At 36.4% G+C, this 25,528-nt stretch overlaps 3 protein-coding genes across 6 annotated transcripts in view; 1 reads left to right on the top strand and 2 right to left on the bottom strand.

The window, feature by feature from the left end:
- Positions 1-9,823, top strand: part of LOC139140107 (serine/threonine-protein kinase Nek10-like) — a 46,464-nt gene extending 36,641 nt beyond the window's left edge. For both annotated transcript variants that reach the window (XM_070709134.1, XM_070709135.1), the window contains exons 32-35: positions 1,789-2,006; positions 3,362-3,458; positions 4,142-4,250; positions 7,405-9,823. In XM_070709134.1, coding sequence (XP_070565235.1) covers positions 1,789-2,006; positions 3,362-3,458; positions 4,142-4,250; positions 7,405-7,486 — 506 coding nt within the window. In that variant the 3' untranslated portion in view covers positions 7,487-9,823. The remainder of the gene's footprint in view (positions 1-1,788; positions 2,007-3,361; positions 3,459-4,141; positions 4,251-7,404) is intronic.
- Positions 9,824-19,663: 9,840 nt separating this feature from the next.
- The window catches only part of LOC139140114 (alcohol dehydrogenase-like), a 125,971-nt gene continuing 120,106 nt past the window's right edge, over positions 19,664-25,528 (bottom strand). Inside the window, exon 9 of one of the 3 annotated variants that reach the window (XM_070709145.1) lies at positions 19,664-20,229. In XM_070709145.1, coding sequence (XP_070565246.1) covers positions 19,939-20,229 — 291 coding nt within the window. In that variant the 3' untranslated portion in view covers positions 19,664-19,938. The remainder of the gene's footprint in view (positions 20,230-25,528) is intronic. The other 2 variants (XM_070709146.1, XM_070709144.1) reach the window with 2 other exon arrangements.
- On the bottom strand, positions 23,444-24,877 carry LOC139140116 (sorbitol dehydrogenase-like). The gene is made up of 3 exons (XM_070709150.1): positions 24,803-24,877; positions 23,772-23,967; positions 23,444-23,551 (listed from the first exon to the last, which is right to left on the bottom strand). The coding sequence occupies exons 1-3, from the start codon at positions 24,870-24,872 to the stop codon at positions 23,464-23,466; spliced, it is 354 nt and encodes a 117-aa protein (XP_070565251.1). The 5' UTR covers positions 24,873-24,877; the 3' UTR covers positions 23,444-23,463.

Below are 25,528 nucleotides of genomic sequence, written 5' to 3'. Positions count from 1 at the left end.
TTATTGAGAAATTAGGTTAAACAGTATACAATATATATTCAGTCAATGGCATTTCCTTACAAGCTCAATTTAATTTTAGAATTTTTGCAAAAGTCAATCTTACACAGTATGTTAGATCACAGCAGTATATTTTTTCTGGACTCTTTTCTAATCATAGCATTTCATCTGTCACTGATGCTTTCATTCATGTAGTCATACTCATTGTGAAGACAGAATGAAAAGAATCGAAGGAAAAATTCTTGCTTTGCCAAAGGCATATTATCAATCCGGTACATTTATGCTCTCCTTGGGTTGTAGAGCAAGCGATATGAGGTCAATTACAACAATTAAGGAATATGCGACATATTTGTAAAACACAGATCAAAGTTCCCTTCACAGATACTCTTCATGTCCCGTTTCTCTTTTATAACCAAAATTAACGTAAGATCTCCATTTTGCTAACTGTAATGATAATTCTTTGATCATTTATGAAATTAAACTTTGTAAATTTTAATTTTTAACGTCTTATATAACGTCACTTTTTTACTGTAACAACATCATTTTAAATCCGTTTTTTTTAATCAACATATAACTTTTGTCATACATTGTAATGTTACTGTGAAAATATTTTTGCAGAATGCACTGAGCAGAAATTTTAGAAGGTCATTTTATGTTTCGGTACTATCTGTTTATTTGATGTTTTTAGTGCAGAAGTGTATCATGTCATTTCTTATCACAAAGATTCTCAACGTATTGCATGTAGCTTCATTTCAATAATTCTTTTTGTCTTATTTTTCTTGTTTGTCATATTTTATCGTTTGTGGCCATTCCATTCCTATGATTTGTCTCCATCATCACATATTTCACTGGTGTGTAGGTGCGGGCTCAGGTAGGCATCCATGGTGTGGTGCTTCAACTTTGCATGTTCTTGCTGTGAAAATCTTCCCAAATAACCACGCATACTGCCTTTTGCTCACTTCTGGATGCAAAAGCAAATGCTTGACTTCACTCACCCCCTTGCACTGCCAATGCTGTGGTACAACCATATTCTTTCCTTTACAAAAGTTGGACCTCTACAAATGAAAATAGGGGTGAGCAGATACAGAAGTGTAGAACTTCAGTTTGATCCAACCCTGGTGTTGGTAACTGTATCATTTAATGCATCATCTGGGTCCAAGCAAAGATCAGCTCTGTGTCTATGCCATACTATAGCACCCTCTTTCCACTCTAACTAATCCAAATACAGCTTAAAGACAAAATGGCGCGGCATGCATCTGGCCTAGTCAATGCAAAAATGTATAAAAATTACTGGCTTTACACTGGTATAGTGTTTAGAACTGCCTTGAAATGCATTACCAGTGATACAAAAAAGTAGCTAACGTGCCTCAAACGAATAATATTTGGCAATTATGATAGATTTCCTTTAAATACAGAAGGCAGCGTAATGTATACAAAATTATTAGTAATGTTCACAAACCATACATCTCATATCTACATTTCTCTGTTGCCAACAGTGTATTGACAACAGCAGAGAGTTGGGCTTGAAAAATACAAAACCTTAGAGGGAATCATGCTTGCAAAGTGAATTACTTTCCATCTCAATGTCGCACTTATACATGATATTTATGTTGGGTTTAGGAGTGTCACAGATTTTATGAGGGACACCCTTCAAACAAATCATGAAATTGTTAAAATTATTTTGTTGATCATCAAAATGTGGCATTAAAATGTCAACAAATACATCAAACAAAAAAAGGTGCGTATCATCTTCTAGTTTGGTATTGACATTATTTTTTTTCCCTCCAAAAGCTTCAGCAACGGCAACTCTGACTATTTCACCGCGCAAGGTTCGACAGATCAACGATCCCATCATGCAGATGCTCAATCAGCTTCATAAGATCATCTTTGTGACGCAGCTGCCTCCGACGTTAGCTCAGAATCCGAGGAGACGAGTCATAGAGAGATTCAAACGGGCCCTGTTTGCGCAGCAGAGCAGCTCGTTTAACTTAAAGACAGAACTGAAGAAGGTGAGTGAAAGTTTGGCTTCAAAGTTACATAACAGTGTGAAACCTGTTTAAGCTGGATGACAAAGATGCTGACATACTTATATTAACCCTTTGAGTGCCATATTTTTCCCACCAAAACTTTAGTGCAACTTTTATAAACTTTTCCGGAATTTGTTTGATAATTTTGGACCAAATGGACATCACATTTCATTGGCTACAGTTTTTAGTCCCCGCGGACAAAGTCCGACGGGGACTTATAGATTTGGTCCTGTCCGTCTGTCTGTGCGTGCGTCCGTGCGTCCGTCCGTCCGTCCGTCATCAACAGTTTCTCAGACACTGCTGAACCAATTTTGTTCAAACTTGGCACAAAGGCATAGCACTATGACCTACAGATGCACATCGATTTATTTTGCGATACGATTCAATATGGCCGCAAGGTGGCCATATTTTTGCGATTTTTCATGTCTTTGAATATTAACTCAAACATCTGTGAATTGATTTTGTTCAAACTTGAGACAAAAGGAAAGCACTATGATCTACATGTGCATGTCAATTTATTTAGTGATACGATCGAATATGGCCGCGAGGCGGCCATTTTTTTTGCGATTTTTCATGTCTTTGAACCATAACTCAAACATCCATGTACTGATTTTGTTCAAACTTGGCACAAAGGCAAAGCACTATGACCTTGATATGCACGTCAAGTTATTTCGAGAAAGATCGAATATGGTGGCGAGGCAGCCACATTTTTGCCATTTTTTCATGTCATTGAACCATAACTCAAACATCGATGAACTGATTATGTTCAAACTTGGCACAAAGGCAAAGCACTGTGACCTACATATGTAAAATTATTTTGCGAAAAGTTTGAATATTGCCGCAGTGTAAAAATAATCAACTTATTAAAAAACTGACATCAGCAGTCAATACCCACAGAAATGGGTCATTCATTGAACATTCCACAAATAACATTAGTTTGCAAATCATAGGCCTCATGCAATTTGCATCAAGGTCATTCCACAGCAACCAAGACACCAAAGATTATAACCAAGCAGACAAGCGGGGACTGTGTCATCAACGACGACTTTTTAATCAGAATTTTGGCAAAAATCTGAAAAAAATTGTGCTAGGTACATTTTATTAAGGCAACAAAAATTGATTTTGGCACTCAAAGGGTTAAGATATCAGTGGTCTTATGTTCACATACAGGGAAGATCACCCAAGCTGGATAGTCACCTAGTATATGTTACATGTACATTTTTGTGCAGCACATGCAAGTTAACTGCCCTCACGTCAGTTCATGTCCATCATTGGCAAGAAAGGCGCAGGCATAGTGACCTTTGAGTCTATTAAATCGTGTTTTCTTGTCTCCACAGTTGATGATCGGCTCACGTGACCTGATAGATTTGAACTTTGGAACCGGTGAAACAACAAACTTGTTAAAACACGGCAACCTTGAAGAAGAAAAGACAGGTATCACAAGTCAACTCAAATCATCCATACATGTATTTCAAATCACCTATATCTCAAATCAGCCACAGCTCAAATCATCCACAGCTCAAATCATCCATACATGTAGCTCAAATCATTTATAGCTCAAATCACCCATAGCTCTCAACTTAGAAGTTATGTAATACTGTTTTAGACAGTCACTCCACAATTATTTATGATATTTCATATGTGCAACAAATGCAACACTGTAACTTTGCAAGCGGTTTGGAAAATCATGTTGGAATAGCGACATATATGTCAAAATTGCCTCTAAATAGCACTTTCTGGTTAGCAGGTTTGTTATTAAATATAGCAGCATGCACATGACATCAGACTCTGCTGCTTGAAATGCAGACAAATTTTGTCAGTGTTGCATGCGTGGCTGTTGTTGTAATTTGTGGTCTGAGCCGTTAATATATCATTTTGTAATCATTGTAACACTGGCAGTCGCCTACTAAAGATTTATTTTCATCATTCTTGCATGTGTAATTTTCAAAAGTAATCCAAAAATGAAGAAAAAAATTTATTTTTATATATTAACATGAGAACAATTACAATATTTGTGAAAAGCCCTGTTGAATTTGATTTTTGCAACCATCATCAAACAACAAAATACAATTTGAGACTAAACACTTCATGTACATTTTCATTTTCTCTTCACTCAGGTATAGACACAAGTGATCTAGAAGTCGGTATAACTTACGAACAAATGCAGGATATTATAGAGAGTGTCCTGAAAGAAAGCGGATACTACGATATGACCCCAACGACAAGGTACGAAACTCCGTCCCGAGCAAAGTTTTTACTGTAGTGAGTCCCGTCTACACTGATGATGTACGCCACTCAGTCCCCCTGCAGAGGCAAACATGGGTCTGTTGTCTATGTGGCTGTTGGTATGGACAGAATCAAAGTCATGTAGTACTGCTCACAGTTCAAATAAACTTATCTGATCTTTGTAGAATAATAATTACTCCAAAATGTTGCCAAAATGAAAATAGGACAGACAGCCTAGCATTTGCTTAAATTTAAAACCCAATCTTCAGCTGGTTTTGTCAAAATTGTTTTGTTGGTTTTAATTTGATGTCATGTGTTGTTTGTGTTTGTTTTATTTACTGTGTACTGTTATCTGTTCAAATCTGATTGATTTTTATAAATACAAAGCATTTGAAAATTTGTTCTTCTTCCTCTATCTGATCGTTTGATTTAATTCAATGAAGGAGAATCCCAAGTTCAATCAGAGAATAATACAGAAAAGATCACTGTCAGTGTTAGTTTAAATATTAAATTTTTTGTTTTAAAAAAGAATGAACAGGGTTCTTTTGATCATTCTTGACTGAATGTCGTCTAAAATTGTCATACCTTATCCTGTGTTGCCTAAAACTTCTCTCCCTGAAAATTGGAAATGACTTTCAAAGATTTGACAATTTTCCAATGAGAAACAGTAAGAGTGTTATACTGACTTGCTGTTGTTTTCTGTTGTTACGTGTGTTCTGGTTTTTAGCTACTATAGACTATAGTCTATAGAAGCTATTGGGATGGGTATCCGTCCGGCGTCCGTCGTCAGTCTGTATGTATGTATGTATGTATGTATGTATGTCCGTTTGTGAGGCGTCCGTCCACTCAAATATCTTGAGAACCGCAGTACTTACTGATTTGATATTTGTTGTGTAGATGAAAAATATGATTTTGAGAAACTATTTTTTTTAATTTTTTGATATTTTTGAAAATAGGCAAATTAATGCCAAAAAAGGTGTTTTTGGTAAAAAATCTTCTTCTTCATAACCGCTGGTCAGACAGCTTTGTTATTTGGTATACAGGTCCCTAGGGATAACCCAACTTAGATTTGTCCAAATTGTGATGAAATATGCAAATGTGTATTTTTAAGGAATTTTTTTGTCATTTTTGGTCAAAATTTGACTTACATTGTATGCAATTCTTGTACTGTATAAACCCTATCAATTCACCCAGAAAAAAATAATTAATAAGATTTTAAATAATTGAATTAATTAGGAAATCATCAAAGCCAAAATAATTTTAGTGTGGAATTATGACAGTTCATAGTGAAATGCTTACCATCTTGGAGGATTAAAACATGTAAAGGCAACTTTCCTGAATCCCAACTTTGATATTCTGAACCACCATTTATGTTATCTAAAAGAATAATAGTTTGTCATGATAGGGTGGTCAAATAAATAGAGATAGAGAAAGTTCTAATTTCCATTTATGGTTGACTTGGTAAGGATAAAATAAGATTACTTTTTGAGGAAAAAAATAGAGTGGTCAATTAAAAGAGTGGTCAAAGTGATATGGTTTTTATGGTAAAGCTTGGCTGTAAGATTCCTCATGTGCTATTTATAGCAATTATGCAATCTGTGTAAACAGTGCAATGAAAGTGTAACATGATTCCTTATAATGCTTTTGATGACCTTGAACTTCTTAAGTTTCAAACATTTGTCTCTTCAGTGTGCTTTCTCTGAGTATGTACAGTCTCAACTTATTCAACAGAACTTACTGGTTTACAAGTCCCTAGGATGACCTTAGTGAGATAATGTCATACAGTCAGGAAATACTTAATTTTGTATCCATGTTTATAGTAGCTTCAGGGACTTTGGCCCTATGTTCTGGTTTTTGGTACATAATGTATGTTACAGTTGTAAAACTTCTCAAAATAGGTGATTTTCTTACAAAACCCCCTCAGGGTTTTGAAGAAAATGTGGAAAAGATGAAACATATTTTGTAAAAAGGCCCTTCCGTCCTTATCATGTGTTAGATAGCTACTGTAGGTAATATTCTACAGTTGTTTATTTTGAAATAGGTATTTTTTTCCGTCCTCCACTGAACAGTGTGAATTATAATACGTTAGATTCTTGAAGTCTAGGTTTGCTATCACAATCACTTTATACACAGAAACTTACCAAATGAAACTGAACAGAGCAAAAATACAATGAGATCAAAAGGGTGAGAGTATTGTGTGTACATCTAAGATCCAAGACCTATTCAGAAGATATACTTTTCTTGGCGTTTACAAGAGGTCCCTAATTTCTTCCAAGTTGCAAACATCATGTATACTTTATGATCTGTCATAGATGGCAATGAAAGTCTCTCTCCCTCAGGCTTGACTTTGAGTGACCTCCGTGTCAATTTGTGTTCAGTTATTGAAAATGTTTCGCCACATAATTGAAACCTGATAAAAAATACATGGGTCTAGTCCAAATAACTTGACTAACCAGAGATATATTAGAGTAGTTGAACGTATCAGTGTGTTGCTGTAAATGAGTGTCATAGACAAATGTGACATCAAACGTCACAATTATTTCTGTGCCACACCTAGCCATGAACGGTGTTCTCAAAAACAGTGCCAGGATTGATTACCAGAAGTTCAAAGCTGGTTTGTTGCAGAGTTAGCTGATCTAGGCGTTTAATATTTCGACAAGCTATATTATTGTGCCCATTTCGTTCATAAAACACGAAGTACTTCCCCACTCGATGAATGCAAAGGAAGGGGCAAAGTAATTCATATATCAGTAGAATGGTTGTAATAATTCATACGAAATCCTGACAGACCAACCATTAAGTTATGAACATTGTCCCTGTGTAGAAGTCATCATTGTTGCATGCATGTTACATTCATGGGTAACAATACCTCCACACCTCTTTCACAGTGTGAAGTTTTCAATTCTAGGGTACACTGCATTTCAAAAAAAATATTATTCTATTCACACCAGCCTCCCAAGAAACACCCTCATCCCATCTGCATGCACCTGTTATTATCCCTTACCTCATGTAATCTCCATCACATCTAAAATCCTCCCAATCAAATCCATAGCATCGCCAATTTTTTTTCATCTATAAAATTATCATAATTTTCTGCTTGTTTTATTATTTCTGCTAATAACGCATAAAATTAACTTTACTCTTGCTTTCACAGACAGCGCATGCTGCCACTGGCACCCATAGGATCCAGCCCTATCTTATATAGAAGAACCATTTCAATGCCAGCGCACTCCTAACATTAAAAATAAACCACTACCAGCCGTGTGCCTCTCAAGACACAAATCTTTCGTAACATCTTCACTGTACTTGTCATGTTACTGGTTATCAACATTTGCTACATCCTGCTGTGTAATTCTGCTTAAAGATTTTTTTAACTGTGACAAATAGTTTTCTAAAAAGCTGTTGCTTTCAACTTCTGCTCATATAGCTTGGCTAATTCATTTTTCACAGCTCTCTCACCCCAATCTCTGATATCCATTTAAGTTATCCTGTTAGTATAAATGCAACCTAGTTTATCAGTTTTTCACTGTTATGATGTGTGTATATTATTCGAAGTTCAACTAGGTATTGTCGCTTAAGACAAAGAAGACATTGAGTTAGCTAATTTCCCATCCATACAGTTCAGTGTATTATGCATATTGCTGGGTAAATTACCAACTTTGCTGTATGGAATACTGATACGCCAGCTGTGAAATATAAATGTTGTAAAATTGTAATGCATCTTTTACTTCTATCTCTAGTGATGTAATTGCATTTCTACATGAGTTCAAAGCCATGTCAAGGTCAGGGTGCAATCCAGACACTGCTACTCAGTTCAGATTAATTAGTCTCACAAGTTTGTGAATATATCTCGTCATCCCCATTTCCAAATGCACTAATCCAACTTTTCAGGGTATACAATAGGGCTTGTACCAAGTCAGGGGGAGAGGAAAGGTGGACCAGTTTAATACCTAATTTATATGTTGTATTTTTGTCAGCTGATCTGTATTTTTTATTTGTCCTTCAGCTAAACTGTGCCTTTTCAAAATGAGGCAGTTTTCTGGCAGAATTTCATCAGTGTGCAGAAAAATTGTTCAGAAAAGATAGATGATCGCTATTTTCACGCAAGATTGGAAAGTTTATCAGTGAAATCAGAGGACAATGTAAAGTGTGAATGTAATAGATGCCACAATCTGAAAGATGAAATTTTATTTTGCTTTTTTTTCCTGCTTTAAATTTCCTCTTCTTGTATAACATTGACTGGACAATGATAGGTGCTTACTTGTTATGCATTTGCCAACCGGTTCAGAATTTACAAACAAAAGACATTTCCTTTAAAAGACTTGCAAGAAGGTATGTGAGATGAAGTGACAATATATGCAAGAGAAAAGACTGCAACAAAACTACGCTAAACCTCGGTGTCAAGTCAAAAGTAATTTTGATGCATAGTAACGCTATGTGCAACTGACATCACCATGGTGATTCCCACAGTTGTTTCCATGGTGATGGTGATTCCCATGGAGAGCTCCATGGTAATTTGCCATTGCGATATTTGTCCACTATTTGCTTGTTTGAATACCAGTTTTATTCTATGGTAGTGCTCTGAAAATATTCAGCCTTGATTTCAAATATGTCTACTATTGTGTATTCTAGTTTTTCTTTTTCTAGAAAAAAAAATGTGAAAATATGAATAACCTGCAGATGTGTAAAGCTTTAAAAGTGATGTCTCACTGCTCCATCTGTAACTTTTCCTTGTCTGTAACTTTTCTTTATTCGAAAGTCATATGTTTTGTATGTACTAAAGGAAATACAAAGTGCAAAATTCTGTCCAAGTTTGAACTTGCAAAAAGTCTGACCTTGATCTTTATTCTAATTAAAATATAAATTTCCTTGAAATGGCAGAATTAATTGTACTGAACAAATTCTTTGTAATCTTTCTAAAAATTTGGCTGAAAAAAAACTGAAATCAGATTTGTGTGATACTTAGAGCAATTTATAAATTAATTATTACAGACTTGTCTATTTACAGATATAGACTATCAGGGCAAGGGTTTTATGTACTTAGTGACAAAAATAAAATAATACCGTCCAGTTGTTGTGTTGTTAGCTTTATAACGTACTTGCACGAGATGAAAATGCCAATCTTAAAGTAACTTATCTGGTGCTTTTTAATGTGATTTTTTATCTATTTTTCTATGAACAGAATGGCCTATACATTGGAAAATGTATGCGATAATGTGTACAGGGAACATGAATTTTATTGAATTGTACAATGTAGTATTAGCAATGAATTTTTGAACTGTAAATTGAATGATAATTGTGCATTGTATGAATGCATAAGTTATAAGAAAGATGAATTTGGAATTTTGTGTAAATGTACATTCAATGGTGAAATGCTTTTTTTAAATATACAAGAGAAATAGGCGTTGTTTTTTCTTTTGAAATGTCCACTTTATTAATACACTTGTTGTGTGTTTATTTAAAGGTATTGTACGTTTTGTACTATTTACAAGTCCTCCTTGAGGAGACCCTAATTTCTATGTACTTGCTGTGTTTAAGAGTGAGTGACATGATTAAACACAAAACCCCAGAAATTTTAGTTGTGCATTGATCTTGATTTTTACATCATTTAAAGTTTCTTACATACTCGGAGTGTGTGTGTGTGTGTCTGTGTGTGTGTGTTTGCAAAAACTGGAAAGTTTGTGTTTGAAAACATATTAAGAAACAGTCGTGCAATAACAAGACCACAACAAAATTGAATATTGCTAATTACTGTTACATGGATACAATGGACTTTCATAAATGTGTTAGTTCAATCAGTGACACATACAATTCATACATCACTGACAGCTATTCAACAGACCCTTTCCTGGTTATCCCACAATACATTGCGGCACTGTATCAGACCCTTATCATACACTGCAAACAACGAAAACATACTGATTTGTGTTGTACAACAGATTGTTATACAAGAATGACAAAAATTTGCAATGCCAAATAATGTGCCGAGTATATTCTACCCATCAGTGACGAAAATACAGGTCAGGGTGTAATCTGCCATAGAGTTGATGAGTAACGCACACTGCGTGTACCCTACGGCTAAAAAGTTCTATGAGTAACGTACGTTTTGTATACCCTAATGCGCACTGGATCATGGAACCGGTAAAAGAATCATGAGCATATGTACCAGTCAATTGCTGAATTAATAATTGCTTTATCGTCAGTCCATTTGCACAGTTGCATACTAACATATAAAGTGAGCAAAGTAGTTAATCTATCAACTCGATAAATGAAATGTCTATCTCGAGAAATTTCTACTTTCTTCTTCCACTGCTATTGAGTTCTGTAAGTCCATTTTCATGATAAGAACACTGCGTTTTGTATCGTCTCTTGGTAAGGTGTCACTTTTTTGCAGGTTTTCCCACAAATGTGAAAGGGGCACCACTGCTACATCGCGTCACCGCGGAAAAACAAAAGTCCAGTACATCTTTATTGTTGAGGGCGTTTGGTGTACTTTGAAACGCACATGTGGTGACGTACAAAGGTACTTTAAAGATGAATATACCATTGATTATTGTTGGATTAACGGTAAAAATCCACTTTTTATCATTAAGAAACAATGACATCCACAATCCGTTTCACAATATCTAACTTTTACATTGATGGTATTATAAAGCATGTCTTCCAATAATTTAAAGCAAACAAGTAAAAAAACACGAAAACAAACTAAAAGATTCGAGATATGCCCACATTTGAGAATGTAAAGCTATGAATCCTCATAATTCAAAGGGTAGAATGGATGTTGTATTATAAAGTGTTCAGTAAAAAAATCCTTTTGAGTTAAAAATTGCAATTTACTTGCAATGAAAGAAAGTTAACCATGAACCAATCAACTTTGGGTGTCCCTTAGATTATGCAGCGAGAGTTTTCCTGTCGTATGGATTTCAACTTTCTTGACTAAATCATTTTAGAATTACAAGGACACAATTCGTAAACACTTGTAGAAACTGGTTATATGTGTTTGAACCTACGAGTTACTGACACATCAAGTATGAAGCCACAATGTTAGTTTGAGGGCGCTACACTTTAGTCCATGAGCCAGATAGGTTATTGGTACCATTTGGGTGGGCAAATTCCACCATACATTTTCTGAAAGCCCAAAATCTGAACTTTCTGAAAATCTTTGGTGGACAGGTCGCAGAAGTAGCTTTCTGTCTCAAAAGTCGTTGTCATGGCAACAATACTTACAATCTTAAAAGCTAAGAATTTTAGATAAAACTGATTTTCTAGGGAACGGTAAAAGATATTTACGTGATTTCAAGACAGACACTGGTACCTCACATCATGGCCTTTCAATTGACCCCATGACCTTGAACATTCTGGGTCAAGGTCAATAGGTCATGCCCATAACATCTCAGAATTTCGATAAAATAGAGCATTTTTCATAAATACTTTTCTGCTACATTAACATAAAATATGATAGAAACTCAAAAACTTATTCAGACATAGCTAAATATATGTGCTCTTTGAAAATTAGTATGTTATGTATCAGGGACGTTGTTGGTAGTGTGTAATTACCAAGGCAACCATCAGTGTGTTTTCAGTTATACATGTACTCTATGAGCCAGGCCCCAATTATGGTCAATTCGTACTATTTGGGGCAAGCTGAGGGCAATCTCACACTTTATATATTTTTGAAAGTTGAAACTCTGAATTTTCTGAAAAGTTTTGGTAGCTTAGTAATGGGTGAAAACCGTTACCATAGAAACAAACATCTGAATTATTTAGAAAGTACTATTATATACAAAAGTGAATATCCTGCTTTATGAAAATGTCCATACCAAAATTGATAACATAAATAGGATATGTTACACATTCTAACTTTCACTCAAAATGTGACCTTAAAAGTCAAGGTCAGCCGTACATGACCAAATGAGGTCAAAGTTCAAAATATGGAAAGTTTACATTTCAGGTGGCTATGCACAGAAATAGTGTCTCTTTTGTTGTGCATTTTTTGTCATTTTCAAGCATGGTGCACTCTTGTCAGCAAAGGTGTACTCTTGTCTTTGATGAACGATACATGTGGCTTCTACCGGTATTAAATTTGACCACATTGTCTGATGCTCTTTTCAAACCAAGGTCAAGGTTAATGAAAGAACAAGGTTAAACATAGAATAAAATGGCGATTTCTATGGTGTTACGTATATGTTTTTACACGGAAAGAGTATTTTATGGTACCAGTTTGTATTAAACATCATAATTATCAATGATAAGCAATATCAACAAACTTAAATTTAGCTAACAGCCTATAGCTATTAGCTATAGCTATACGTATTGGCCAATAATGTATATCTTCAGAATTTTCATACTATTGTAAACAAACATGTGTCATTTTAATGTTTTTTCGAACGTTTACGTAAATGCAAATTCATTAGTGACATGACATCTGAACTTTAACGTGACAATTTGAACAACGTACTGAGCACCAGTACTTGTACCTTTATATGCGTGGCCCGCACCTGATATAACAAAGAAATAGACCAGTCAGAAATAAGTTTTCAATGCTGCTGGACATCAGCCGTAAATAAATCAACGATAGATAACAAAATGAAACGTGTCTGATAGAGCTAATAATAAAACTACTGTTTTGAACCGCTTGATCAAAGGTAAATAGCACTAAATAAAACAAACATATTAACGTTCATCGTTCATCGTTATGTTGACTTTCTACGATCCTCTACTTTTAGCTGGCATGGGTTTTATCAAAATACAGTACCAGTAATTCTTACGTACATTACTCAACCACCACTAACACACTATAAAGCATTTCATAAGAAAGAGTAGTAATATCTAGGTAACAATCTTTACATTGATCCTCATCATTATTTTCTTGTCCATCATCATCATCATCATCATCATCATCATCATCATCATCATCAGTAACCTAGCTGTTCTTCAAACTCAACAATATTTCCGTATGTCAGGAGATTATATATACCGGAGTATACCTTATTCCGTTTACCAGACATTGACGTGGCAGAAATTTGCACTATTTTGAACATTTACATGCCTCAAACTCCAACAACCCTGGTATGCCCCTTATCGATTTGATTAACAAACAACGGTCTTCAATAACCCAACCATGCTCTTCATGAAAATTTAGTATATACGGATGACAAGCAAGGCTTCCTTTCCAGACGGCAGTCTGATAGTTTGCACGCAAAGCATGCATGTAAAGGCAATCCTCACAAGGTGGTGGTATATGACGTACTGATTTATGTAAAAAAGGTGAAAATTGCCCAAAATCACATTTTTTCATGCCACACCACCTTAAAGAGGTCATCAGACGTCTAAACGGTATTCTGGTGCTGTGAGGTAACATCTGCAGAATACCGCGCAAGTATAGGCGTCGGCGTACCCTACGTCTGATTTTAATCAGATTCATCAGACAACCCGTTGCTGCCCAAGTTGCGCCAGTCGTTTTCGGATTGACGTATTTCCTATAATTACTATGTATAGGGCTCCTCGGGTCCTTGACGCAGAACAAGTAAGACAAGGGAATGCTTCTGAAAATGTATCAAGAGAAAATGTATCAAATTTAAGCGATCTAGATCTGCGTGTGTATGCTACTCAGCTGTACAAAGCCTTAATTTTGAAATTGGCGAAGGTTTAGACATTTAATATCTAATTTTACGGAACCAGCGGACAATGTAACCAGGACAACCTGTTGCTGACTGCATATCAACGCATTATATCATCGATATCAAGACATCAACTGTCAACCAAACGCTTGAACAAACTAACTGCGCATCGACGTAATGTTTATCAGATATTTATCAAATTTCCGGTAACGTTGTATTACATTTGTCGCTATGGGTCAATCTTGATGGAAGCAACTAGCTGGCAGGGTACGCGTACCCATTCCGGACAAGTGGTACCAAAAGTATTTCGTGGTTCAAGATTACCCCATTGCTTTTGTCATTTTTGATATATCCCTTGGACCTGGTAAATTTCTTAGTTACCTTGAATGATAATGATTATTGGACCTGTTTGATGTCTGTTCTTTAGTAAATTAAAAATAAACTTTCAGAACCACTTGCATGGCTTCATCTCCTAACGGAAGCCTGAGTGGTAAATGGACAGGCTACACAATTTTTTCTGTTACCTAAAATGAGGCCAGATGTCACGCCCTGCTGTCAAAAGTCAGTGGAAAACTCTGAACAATAATAGTTCTGTTATTCAGATTCTGGAAAAAATCCTAGCGTTAGTAATGTGCCCAAAAATAAAGACAGCTAGGTGTTTTTTTACTATTGTCCAAGAACATATACTATTTTGAGATGAGAAATAATGCCTGTCCATACATTTTAAAGAACAAAAAAGAAAACTTCGGCGTACTTTTTAAAAGAAAACTTGGCAGAAACGTAAAACGACATATATAGCGAAGGAAGGAAATATTTTCTTCTTTTGAGAATCTTCGTCGGAACATATTCGACGGGTTTCGAAATGACGTGAATGGCTCCAGCGGAATCAGATTCATATGACAGCTGAACGATAACGACCTAATGTCGTGTGGACGGCAATGAACGACTCTGGACTTTTACGACCATACAATCGAATTCCATTTTCCAAATATTTGGTTGCATGGTATCGGCTCTTTCCTTGACCAATTTTCATTTATGTTGGGAAAAATTACTGAACTCTAAGAGTACATATGTATCTCCATCACAGCACTGTATCTGAACTGAACTCCATCTTGTCACTTGTTTACGCCCCTGGCTGTCCTTCAGTCTTACAAGATGTGTTCATATTAGCCATTATATCGAATATTTGTTGAATATTATAACAATGAAGCATAAGCTACGACAAATGTTCCAGCTGCTGTCCCCAATCACGCCAAGGTAATGTTGGTAAAGGTATGCCAGCTATCACACACAAGCTGAGACTGTGCATTCTGTAAAATCAAGGTTTTTGTAGCAGATCCAGGCAAGCCTATGTGAGCCTGAGCTGGCCTGGGACAAGCCTGTGGCCTGACCGAGGCTTGCCTTTTGTTGCGTTAGTTCTGTCGGGTACTGTATAGCAGCTGCGGTGGCAGTGTGCTTCTGCTGCTTCAATACCCCTAGACATTATAGCCATCATCCTTTCAACAACATTTTCCCAAAGACTTATGTTTGGCCTCAAGTCTACTGCTTGATGTAGCGGTTCTCGTGTTTAGCCCCTTTATTACATATTTAGTTCTTTCACAAATTATACATCTTTTTCTGATAGACTCCAGTATTTACATTTGTAGCATCCCTTTGTGACACCCTAGACTCAGATTGCAGTTAATAGTAGATTGGACTGAATTTTCACATTCAAGTCTACTAAGTGTTTTCTTGTGGGAACACTTTTCTCCACGGTCTAGATTATACAATATGTAATACAGTTTCAAATTTGCGAATTTTGGTTGCTTTGAACAAACCTTTCCAAAAGTTGAGTTCCCCGAGCTTATTAAGATGTGAGCCATAGCACCTTAAATGATACGTGGACGTAATATTTGCACATTTTTCGCCCGCTTGTTTTGATTAACATCCTCTGAAACATCCATTACGTTAGATTTAACAAAATTTTTCACAAACTCAATCGAGACAATGATATTGCGTGAAAAAAGAAATGCCACTTAATCTTTTTTACTTTATTGAAATATATATTAAATTAAAGATTATTTAGGAGGTGACTAATTGTATTTTAATCACCAAAGGTTAAGTGAATTCCATGTCTGAAAAAATAAGTGAGTATATGACCACAAAACCAATAGGATGTACAACAAATGAATCACTCCCTTGGAGTATAGTGAAGTTTAATTTCAAGAAGTTTGATTTTATTACTTACACAACTCACTTTTCCAGTTTTATAAGAAATATCGCATGAAGCTGAATTATTTTATATGTTGATGATTTCTTTGTTACTTAATTACTCGGATATTATATGCGCATGATACATGTATGTATTGTATTGTATTGTACATGCCTAGACAATATTCAAAACTTTCAACAAAGGCGAATAGATAGATTCAAAAAAGGCGTACTGAAGTTGCAATTCTACTTGCTGTAGCAACATGTGTAACATTGAAACCGACAGTCATTAAATCAGCGCAACTAACTTGACCAAGATATTCACGACACAGCGATCATTTTTGGGAATTCAGGTGGTTACGCAGTTTTTACCTCCGCTGTCAGTGACGTGGAGCATATCAGATAGATGGATTGTCCGTCGTCATCCGTCATCTATCAACAATTGTTTTATTCTCTGAAACTACTGGTCTAATTGCTTTCAATACTGGTATGCAACTCATTTGGCTGAGTTCAGTTAGATTTGTTCAAATCATGGTGAAATTTACATATTTGTATTTTGGGGCATTTCTTCCTTTTTATCAACTTTGAAATGTGTTATGTGCGGGTTCCTAGGGACAACCTGAGTGAGGTTTATTCAAGTTGAGAAGAAAGTTTTGTACTTGAAATTTTTGGGCCTTTTTTCGTTTTTGTTTGAAAAACACAATTTTCTCACAATTATCCTTAAAGGTTCCCAGGTATTACTTCAGTTTCTTCCAATTTTGCTAATACTTGCATATTTATGGTAGAGATGAAAAACAAGAGCCCATTATTATATAATAGTAATACATGCATTTGCAAGGATGTCCTTGTTCAGTGTTCCTAAAATCAACATAAGCAGATGTATCAGTATTACAAAGTTTATTTACAAACAAAACCTGACCTTTTTTTATTTTTAAGCAATGCATAACAGCGGAAGTCTATCTGCTGCTAGCCTCTTGTTAAAGCTTTTCCATGTGACCTAAGCTCCGCCCCAATGGAAAAAAATAACCAAAAGCATTTATCTGGAGATACAGGGTAGCTCAACGTGAAATCCGGAAAAAGTTATAGTATACCGGTATCTCTTGAGACAGACACTCATTTTTGATAAGTGAACATGTTTACTTCAATCATGAAAACAAAAACATTAAACTTTGCCAAATTTTGTTTTTAAACAATAAAACACACTTACGTATATTTGCCTTTTGACCTCTTTTACTGTCGACATGACTTTAGTTGACATTGCTGTGTACTTAGCACACAAAAGTTATGATTTTATAACCATTAATATACATACAAAGGTATGTCCAATGTCGCTCTATTACTGTATCTGAAAATACATCGATGGTTGCTATGGTGATTGCCGCCCTGTCAACTAGGCATATGATAAAAAACACTGGTATTTTAAAGAGATCGCATTAGCTCTTATAGCTGACTAGGTTTTCATGTTTGTACTTTTTGGTTTGGTAAAAATGTTGCAAAGCCATTTGCGAAAAAATCCCACCTTAAACAATTTCTAAGTTGCTATAGGCAATGCCTATTGACCTTGACCTACAAATCTAAAGGTCATGGGGGTCAATTAAGAAGTAATGCGAACTATTGATATGCATCCTTAAATCAATTAAATATCTTTTGTCGTGTATTTGATAATCTATTTTACATAGTATGCTTAATTTTAATGCTTTTGAATGCTGATTCCATGACAACAATATCTACACTGAAAGCGTATTCAGCAAACTGTGCAATGAAGATTTTCTCAAAATTCAGATTTTCAGGTTTCAAAAAATATAAAGGCGGTTTTGTTTCCCACTCGCGTCAAATGGAGCAAATTGACAAAATTTGGGGTCTGGCTCATAGGCTACATGCATAACTGAAAACACACATATGGTTGCCTTGGTAATTACTCACTAACGACATCATCCTGATATAAAACATACTAATTTCTAAGAGCACACATCTGTGGCTATTGTTGAGCAAGTTTTTGAGTTTCTATTATATGTTATGTAAACATAGCAGGAAAGTATTTGTGAAAAATGCTCGATTTTACAGAAATTCTGAGATGTTATGGGCATGACCTATTGACCTTGACCCAGAATGTTCAAGGTCATTAGGTCAACTGAAAGGCCATGGTGTGAGGTACCAGTATGTGTCATGAAATCATGTAAATATCTTTTGCTGTTCACTAAATAGTCAGTTTTGTATAGTATTCTTAACTTTTAAGATTTTTTAGTATGGTTGCCATGACAACAACTTTTGAGACAGAAAGCTACTTCTGAGACATGTCCACCAAAGATTTTCAGAAAGTTCAGATTTCGGGTTTTCAGAAAATGTATGGGGGAATTTGCCCACCCAATGGTACCAATCGACCAATTTTGGGGGTCTGGCTCATGGACTACTTGTGCTACACTTACCATGAATAGTGTCCATTTAACGATGCATTAGAGGTGGTGCAATAAAATATTAAATGTAATGATTCATTTGTATTCTTTGCTCATTTGCTGTCGACTCCCGTTTTGTTGTATCACGTAAAATTACTGACGATATTTAACATGGTAATATTCGCCAATAATTGAAGAAGCGCATATTTGCCGCAATTTCGAAAATCAATCAAATTCGGCCAATGTAGGAGCGACGATTCCGAGGAACACTCTGTTTATTCTCCCTTGTCTTATCTTTGTCTTTTCAACACGGAAAACATTCTTAATTTGAGAAACACAGTACTGTAGTAAATTGAACCCAAAAACCATCCCCTAATTTCCAAAATCTAGGAGATTGACAGGTAATTTCAAATACGCTTAAAGCCATGATGTCAACGCTGTATAGAGCAATGCGATTGCTTTAATGGGATACAGTCGTCGGAACTTCGCTCAAAGTTCGTATGCGACCCATACGACCAATGTATACAATGTATACAAGGTACGATGGTGATTGATGAAAGTTAAAACATGTCGTCATAATCTGAATCGAATTATTTAAATGTTTCAGCTATGATGATGAGGTGCATCTAGATATCGTGCACAAAATACATTGTTTGTACACAAGAAACTCGCACAGGCGCAGTTCTGAAGACTGTTTCCCTTTAAGGTAGTATGCACACGAAAGTGAAAGACTTAAACTTTTGCTTAAACTTTCCTCAAGGGCTTTTTCAACAAGTCTCTTTCAAAATCAAGAATAAAAATCGGCGGTTACCGTGCACATTTTGGTACTAGATAAACATATAACCCAAAATTTACCGACATTTTAAATTCAAAATGGCCGCCATTCCCATGTTAACTCCATGGAGGAAAATAAAAATTTTCGATTTTCGAAAAACTAATACGGTGGAAATTTTTCTTTTACTAACAGAATTTTAAAATGACCCCCGCAAGTGGTATATCGGAAAAGAACTGTAAAAATTTGAGAATGGAATATCCGTCCCTGAGATGAATCTACCTTAACACATCAATGTAGTCGTTGTCTGTACCAGATTACCTGCAAAGGTTTCATAACAGTCTGAAACAACATGATAACTTTTGAAAAAAAAGAGTGTACATGATGACATCATTATTTTCAGTCTTGAGCTGGCATGGCTGTACATCTGAGAAAACTATTTTAGTGGGGTATGTTAATCCTTTCATGGGCCGGCCTTTGAAAAATACCTTTCCTGAACTATAGACGATCAACAAAGAAATCTCCCATTTTCTGTGACTTTTGGACCACGGATGGGTGCCAATTTTTCCCGAGAACGCAACCACCGGGGATATAGAACGGGGTTATGGAGATGACTCGCTGTGCACTTGATTCCTGCCGTGTAATGTGTGTATAACGACTGACAGCAATGATACTTTGTGTTCAGCATTTGGTATACTGATTCTTCTTGACAATTAGAATGTCGTACATATGATGACATCACCTGCATCATGGATTTTATTTATCCCATTACAGAACATGTCATATTGAAAATGATATAAAGCAATGGAAAATGGAAAAAAAATCACAAAAATAACATGATCAGACTTCATGAAATGCGAGAGCCCAATAGCTTGTGTATCATTTGACACCCATTCGATATGCGGTGTTATAATAGCTCGCCCCTCAATTTCGCCGTTTTTCAACTTATGCATGAGTTGTGGAACTTCGGATAATTTGTGCAACTTGTAAGAAATAGGCGTCATCTGAAAAAAGGCAGAGGCAAAATGAGGACAATTAATCTCTTTTATTGTTTTACAGGCTTTCCTGAGTAGAAAACCATTGTAAAACTTGTAAAACCTGTAAATGTAAAGACCGAAACTTTGGAAACAATAGAAACGTTTGATAGACTATTTGTTTAATGCGAATGCAAAAGTCTCCACAATACGTAAAATGAAACTTCAAACATCAGTCCCCGGTAAATTTAAAGACCGAAAGATCCGTCGCTCGAGGGCGCTCTCTACAAAGGGGGGCGTAGAGTGCCCTCAAGCGAAGGATCTTCCAGTATATCGGTAACCGGGAGTTTTCCGTAAAAACATTATGGTATAATTATTGTGTAGTGATAGTGTGCTATGGCTCGACATTATTTCTTTAAAATGTGAAGCGTAAACAGCTTGACAGTGTGGATATACAACAATTTGAAAGGACCACTTTATTGCATGTTATTCGTAGGTAGCAACCGTAACTGCAGTGATTTTAACGTAATGGGTTTTAGTTTTTTTCCTATTTCCAATACATAGGTATTTTGTGAAGTTCTTTCGAGGGCTGACCAAATAGTTTGACCGAATAGGTGGATAAAACAAACATGCGTGAATCTACGGGATAAAGGGAATAAAACATAATGTGTACGTTATATTCATTACGTTGAAGCGGTCACTTTCTGTCCGAGTAACTGGATTTTCAAGATTTTTCAACGTTGGCAATTTTTTTGGATAAAACTGCACCTAACGTTGGTGGTAGTAGGACTAATACTACCACTATGACTACAGTATAATTAATAAAAACTCGTTCCATAATATGGATCTCTGTATGACCACAGAACGGCCATACAACTCTTGTCTTTCACTCACCCGACCACTAGCCACTAGGTCCACTACCTCTTTCATTTGTTGCAGGGTGCCCACGTAAATTCCCTGTATACCAATGACACATCTGATGAGTGTTGGTAGTTCCACTTCCACCGTGTCACCATGCAATCCAACACAGACGATCACATCACCCTGTGATGCAATCTGCGTGTCATTCAGGGGTGACCCTAAAACAAATTGGGAAGGAGAGGGGAAGGGGGATCATCTGATGAGTGTGTAGTTCCACTTCCACCGTGTCACCATGCAATCCAACACAGACGATCACATCACCCTGTGATGCAATCTGCGTGTCATTCAGTACATACATTCTTGTGACAATTGTTGCTTCAAGGCAGAAACGATGTCAAGCACACGTAAAGAACTCTGGGTGAAATTCTGCTATGATAGAAACCTATCCTCGTCTAAGGGTGTCGTCAATGGTGAAGAGACACAATTATACCTCCTACGTCAGTGTGCGATTGTAGTAAAGCTTGGCATGGACCAACATGTTTCATTTTGACCTATTGGAGTATTGATTTACAATTAAATGAAATATAATAATCGCTAAAATATGTAAAATCCAGTACTACTTTCAGCGTCCATATATACGACAGCTGGAAGTTGTTGTACTGGATTTCTGTTGCATGAAATGATGATATTTATTCTTGATCTACTGTTTCGACAACTTGGTTATGTCGCTCCGTGCAATTTTGAATATCAGATAAGGTAACTACAGAATTGATTATTTTACTGCAACACTGGTTATTAGCTGGAGTTCAAGTATTTCGTCGATAACTTTGGACGCCAAAGATAGTATGCCCCTCGAAATTGAAAGACATGAACTTTTGCTAAAACTTTCCTCAAGGAAACGTGCAACCATTCTTTTACAAAATCAAGAATGAAATTAGGGGTTATCGTGCAAATTTTGTTGGTATCATGGAAACAAATTACCCAAAATTTCTCGATACCGGAAATTCAAAATGGCCGCCACCCCTGTATTAACTCTATGGGGGAAATTGAATTTTCGATTTTCACAAAACCAGGCTTTATTTATTCTACGATATTCAAATTGAGCCCCCTCAAGTGGTCAACAAAAATAATTATAAAAGTCTGTCCCCGAGGCGAATTTTACCTTAAGGCAGTATATGCCTCGAAAGTGAAAGACTACCTTTTCGTACACTTTGCTAAATGGAACTTTCAACTATTCCATTACCAAATCAACAAGGAAAATCGGGGTCACTGTGCAAAGTTTGGAACTTGCGAAACCAATTACCAAACATTTTGGGATATTTAAAATTCAAAATGGCCTCCATCCCCATGTAAGCTCTAGAGGGGAAACATTAAATTTCGGATTTTCGAAAAACTAAGACGGTGAAAGTTTTTTTCTTCAAGAGCTTTGGAATGAACGCCCACAAGTGGTAGATCAGAAAAGAATTGTAGAAATTTGAGTCCGAATATCCGTCGCCGTAACGCGTTCTACCTTAAATTTGAAAGTCAAATTACAAGCTCTGCATGTGGCACCGTAATCCAATAGACTATTGGACACAGAACAGACATGGCTACGATTCTGAAACTGGGTCTCTATACCTCGATATTTGGTTCTATTTGGGTGCTATATTTCATTTCTCTTACCGATAGCGCTGATTTGTAGGCCATGTTGAAGGTCTGTTTAGCACCAACGAAATCGATGATGTGTGGTCCACCTTCGTGAAATGCTGATCTTATTTTGTCCAACTTTTCTTCCTCCGAGCATTCCTATTTTAAATGGATCGTCTTAGAGCACCGCAGTCCATGGCTAAAGGCAGTTTGCTTTCCTGTGAAAATTCAATTGAGCTACGTTGTCGGGATTATGTGTAAACTTTTTAAAAGTAATTTGCATTATTAAATCAAATTTTGAGCAAATATTTTACGCTTATCACGCTCAGATGTTTTTAAATACGAGCATTTTGTTTGAGTCAGAGTTTCAAATTTGTGACACAGACAAATTGCATATTGGCCGCTAATCGTACAGCATAAAGTAAAACAAACTCAATAAAAAAACTCTTGGAACATTGGTCTCTTTGACGTTTGTTAAGACCTCAATCATGATGTCCCTGGCTTCAAACAAGTCCAGGAAACGTGCAATGAGCTTAGGTTATATTCAAGTCTGACAATACCCATCCTAAAATTGAACGTTTAATGTTATATGGACAGTTATAGGCATGCTGGTTGCTGTTATTTAATTCTTCAAGCTGAGAACTTGAGGTCTTAATAGACGACCCCTCACATGGTAATGCTATCAACCCAACTACCTTCCCTTAACGCAGTGTATTTTCAATTGAAGAAAATTGGATGCTTACCATTGCATCTGAGCTCACCAGTTCCACTCGGTCACTATATTTCGATAACACCAACGCTTTGATCAGCTTTATTGCATTCAAACCAAGTCCTCCTGCTCCGATAAGGAGTATGCCACATTTTTCTGAAGACGAGTGTGTACACAAAAATGTGTGATCTGTTAGGAAAAGGTAGGATTCCCTCCAAGACCGAAAAATAAACATGTAAATTCTGATACTTCCCAATAGAAGTATCTGACATGTATATATATATATGACCTCATTACAAAAAAAGCGTTGATGAATGCCGATGCAATTGACACTGTGTGAGATATCACACTTGAGAGGAGTTGAACACTTCTTTACCCTCCATTTGCAAAGATCCCGAGCGCTTTCTTTTCCAGCGGTGGCGCACTACACCAGGGCGGGTTCCCTTTGTAACAATGTTTACATTTCCCACAACCAAGCCATGGGTAGACAGCCACTTTATCCCCAACGGCAAGTCCATCTGGATTTAAGGCAGAGTCCCCGATGGCATGGATGCTTCCTGCGATTTCATGACCTGCATGAGTAGAATCAACATATAAATGTCGATAAACGAACATTCATAGCCCGGGACCGAGCATTGTAGACAATGAGGATACGTCACTCTGAACAGTCGGCTGACTTGCAGCGTGTCTGCAAGGTTATATCTGATTGGTTAATTGTCATTATCCACAGCAACTTAGGGAATTTATTTGTATTATTCAATTAAAAAAAATTAAAACAGTAAGATTCTGCCAACCAATTGGTTAACAGTTCCAAATCGCGGCAAGTCGGCCCTGAAAAGTAAAAGTGAAGCAGACGAAAAAACAGTCACGTTCATTTAGGTGGGGCGAAGCGCACAGCAAACATGATTCCATTAGGGGAGTATTTCAACCCGATATCAAAAATTTAAACTACTTTTCCAATAATCAAAATACTTTCAATCGTTATGAATACCAATTTTTCTCTGTTATCTAAATGCCCGTGGTTTCGATTTTAAAATTTGAGCTTAGGGTCTTGTTTGAGCACTGTGTATTACACTTCTGCCGCAGCCGGTGTGAGCTCTCGCCCGATGCTGAAGATGATCGGCGTATTTGACACACCATTGTGATATAACACTAGTTTACAACATGTGAATCTTGCATCAAGGAATTGACTAAATGTTAATGCTGAAAATAATCATCACATCGTAATTGGATAAGAAATATCTGACCAATCAACATCTTTTGTCACCTTATTTCACCCTTCGTGTATAGTTCAAGTCTTGAATAAATCAGGATGCAATGAGAAAAGTCTTGCAGCCATTGTCAATCTTGTTATGGTGTAGGGAAAACCTGGGCCAGCATTATTTCAGGAAAATAAACTGTATTTACCTGGAATGTACGGATTTTTCTGTGGTTTCTTCCACTTATGCACATCGCTGTGACACATTCCAGCAGACATGACCTGAACAGTTGATTGACCTTATGGTGTCAGTTGACAAAGTTCCCGATTCTCGAACTACTACAAGATTTCGTGACCTTTGCGCACGAGATTTTGTAATTTTGAAGCCAGAAATCATTTTATGGCGACACGGATATACAGACACTGGGTGCGTATAGTGGATGGTCAATATTTGTGCACTACTATTCATAATCCGATGGACTGTCAAAACGCTTGACAGTGCTTTATTGAGGCAATTACATGAGAGTCTATAGACCCGGGCAGCGGAACTGATGTAATAAACTTCCATAAGTGCTTACAGACGTTGCATGCAAGTAATGTGAACGAAAGTATATCATCATATAGGATCGATATAGCTTCGTGATGTAGCCTCGTGATATTCATGCATAATTTTGTAACATATAGACTTTTCAACAAAGTGATCATAACACTTAATATTATAGAAAAGTAACAAGGGGTATTGCATACCTTAATTATCGCGCCCTCTGATGGGAGAGCTGGAAATTCATGATCGGTGATGTATTGTAAATCTTTCGGGTAACATTCGAACATTTTCACACACCTCATAGTATTAACATTCGTCATATTTATCAATGGCTGTCTATCATGAAATAAAGAAAACATTTTATGAATATAGTGTGATTATATATCGAGTT

Source organism: Ptychodera flava, chromosome 9 (assembly GCF_041260155.1).
Source record: "Ptychodera flava strain L36383 chromosome 9, AS_Pfla_20210202, whole genome shotgun sequence".
Taxonomy (NCBI): Eukaryota; Metazoa; Hemichordata; class Enteropneusta; family Ptychoderidae; genus Ptychodera; species Ptychodera flava.
Note: the sequence above shows the minus strand (reverse complement) of the source record. Positions and strands in the feature narration are given on the sequence as shown.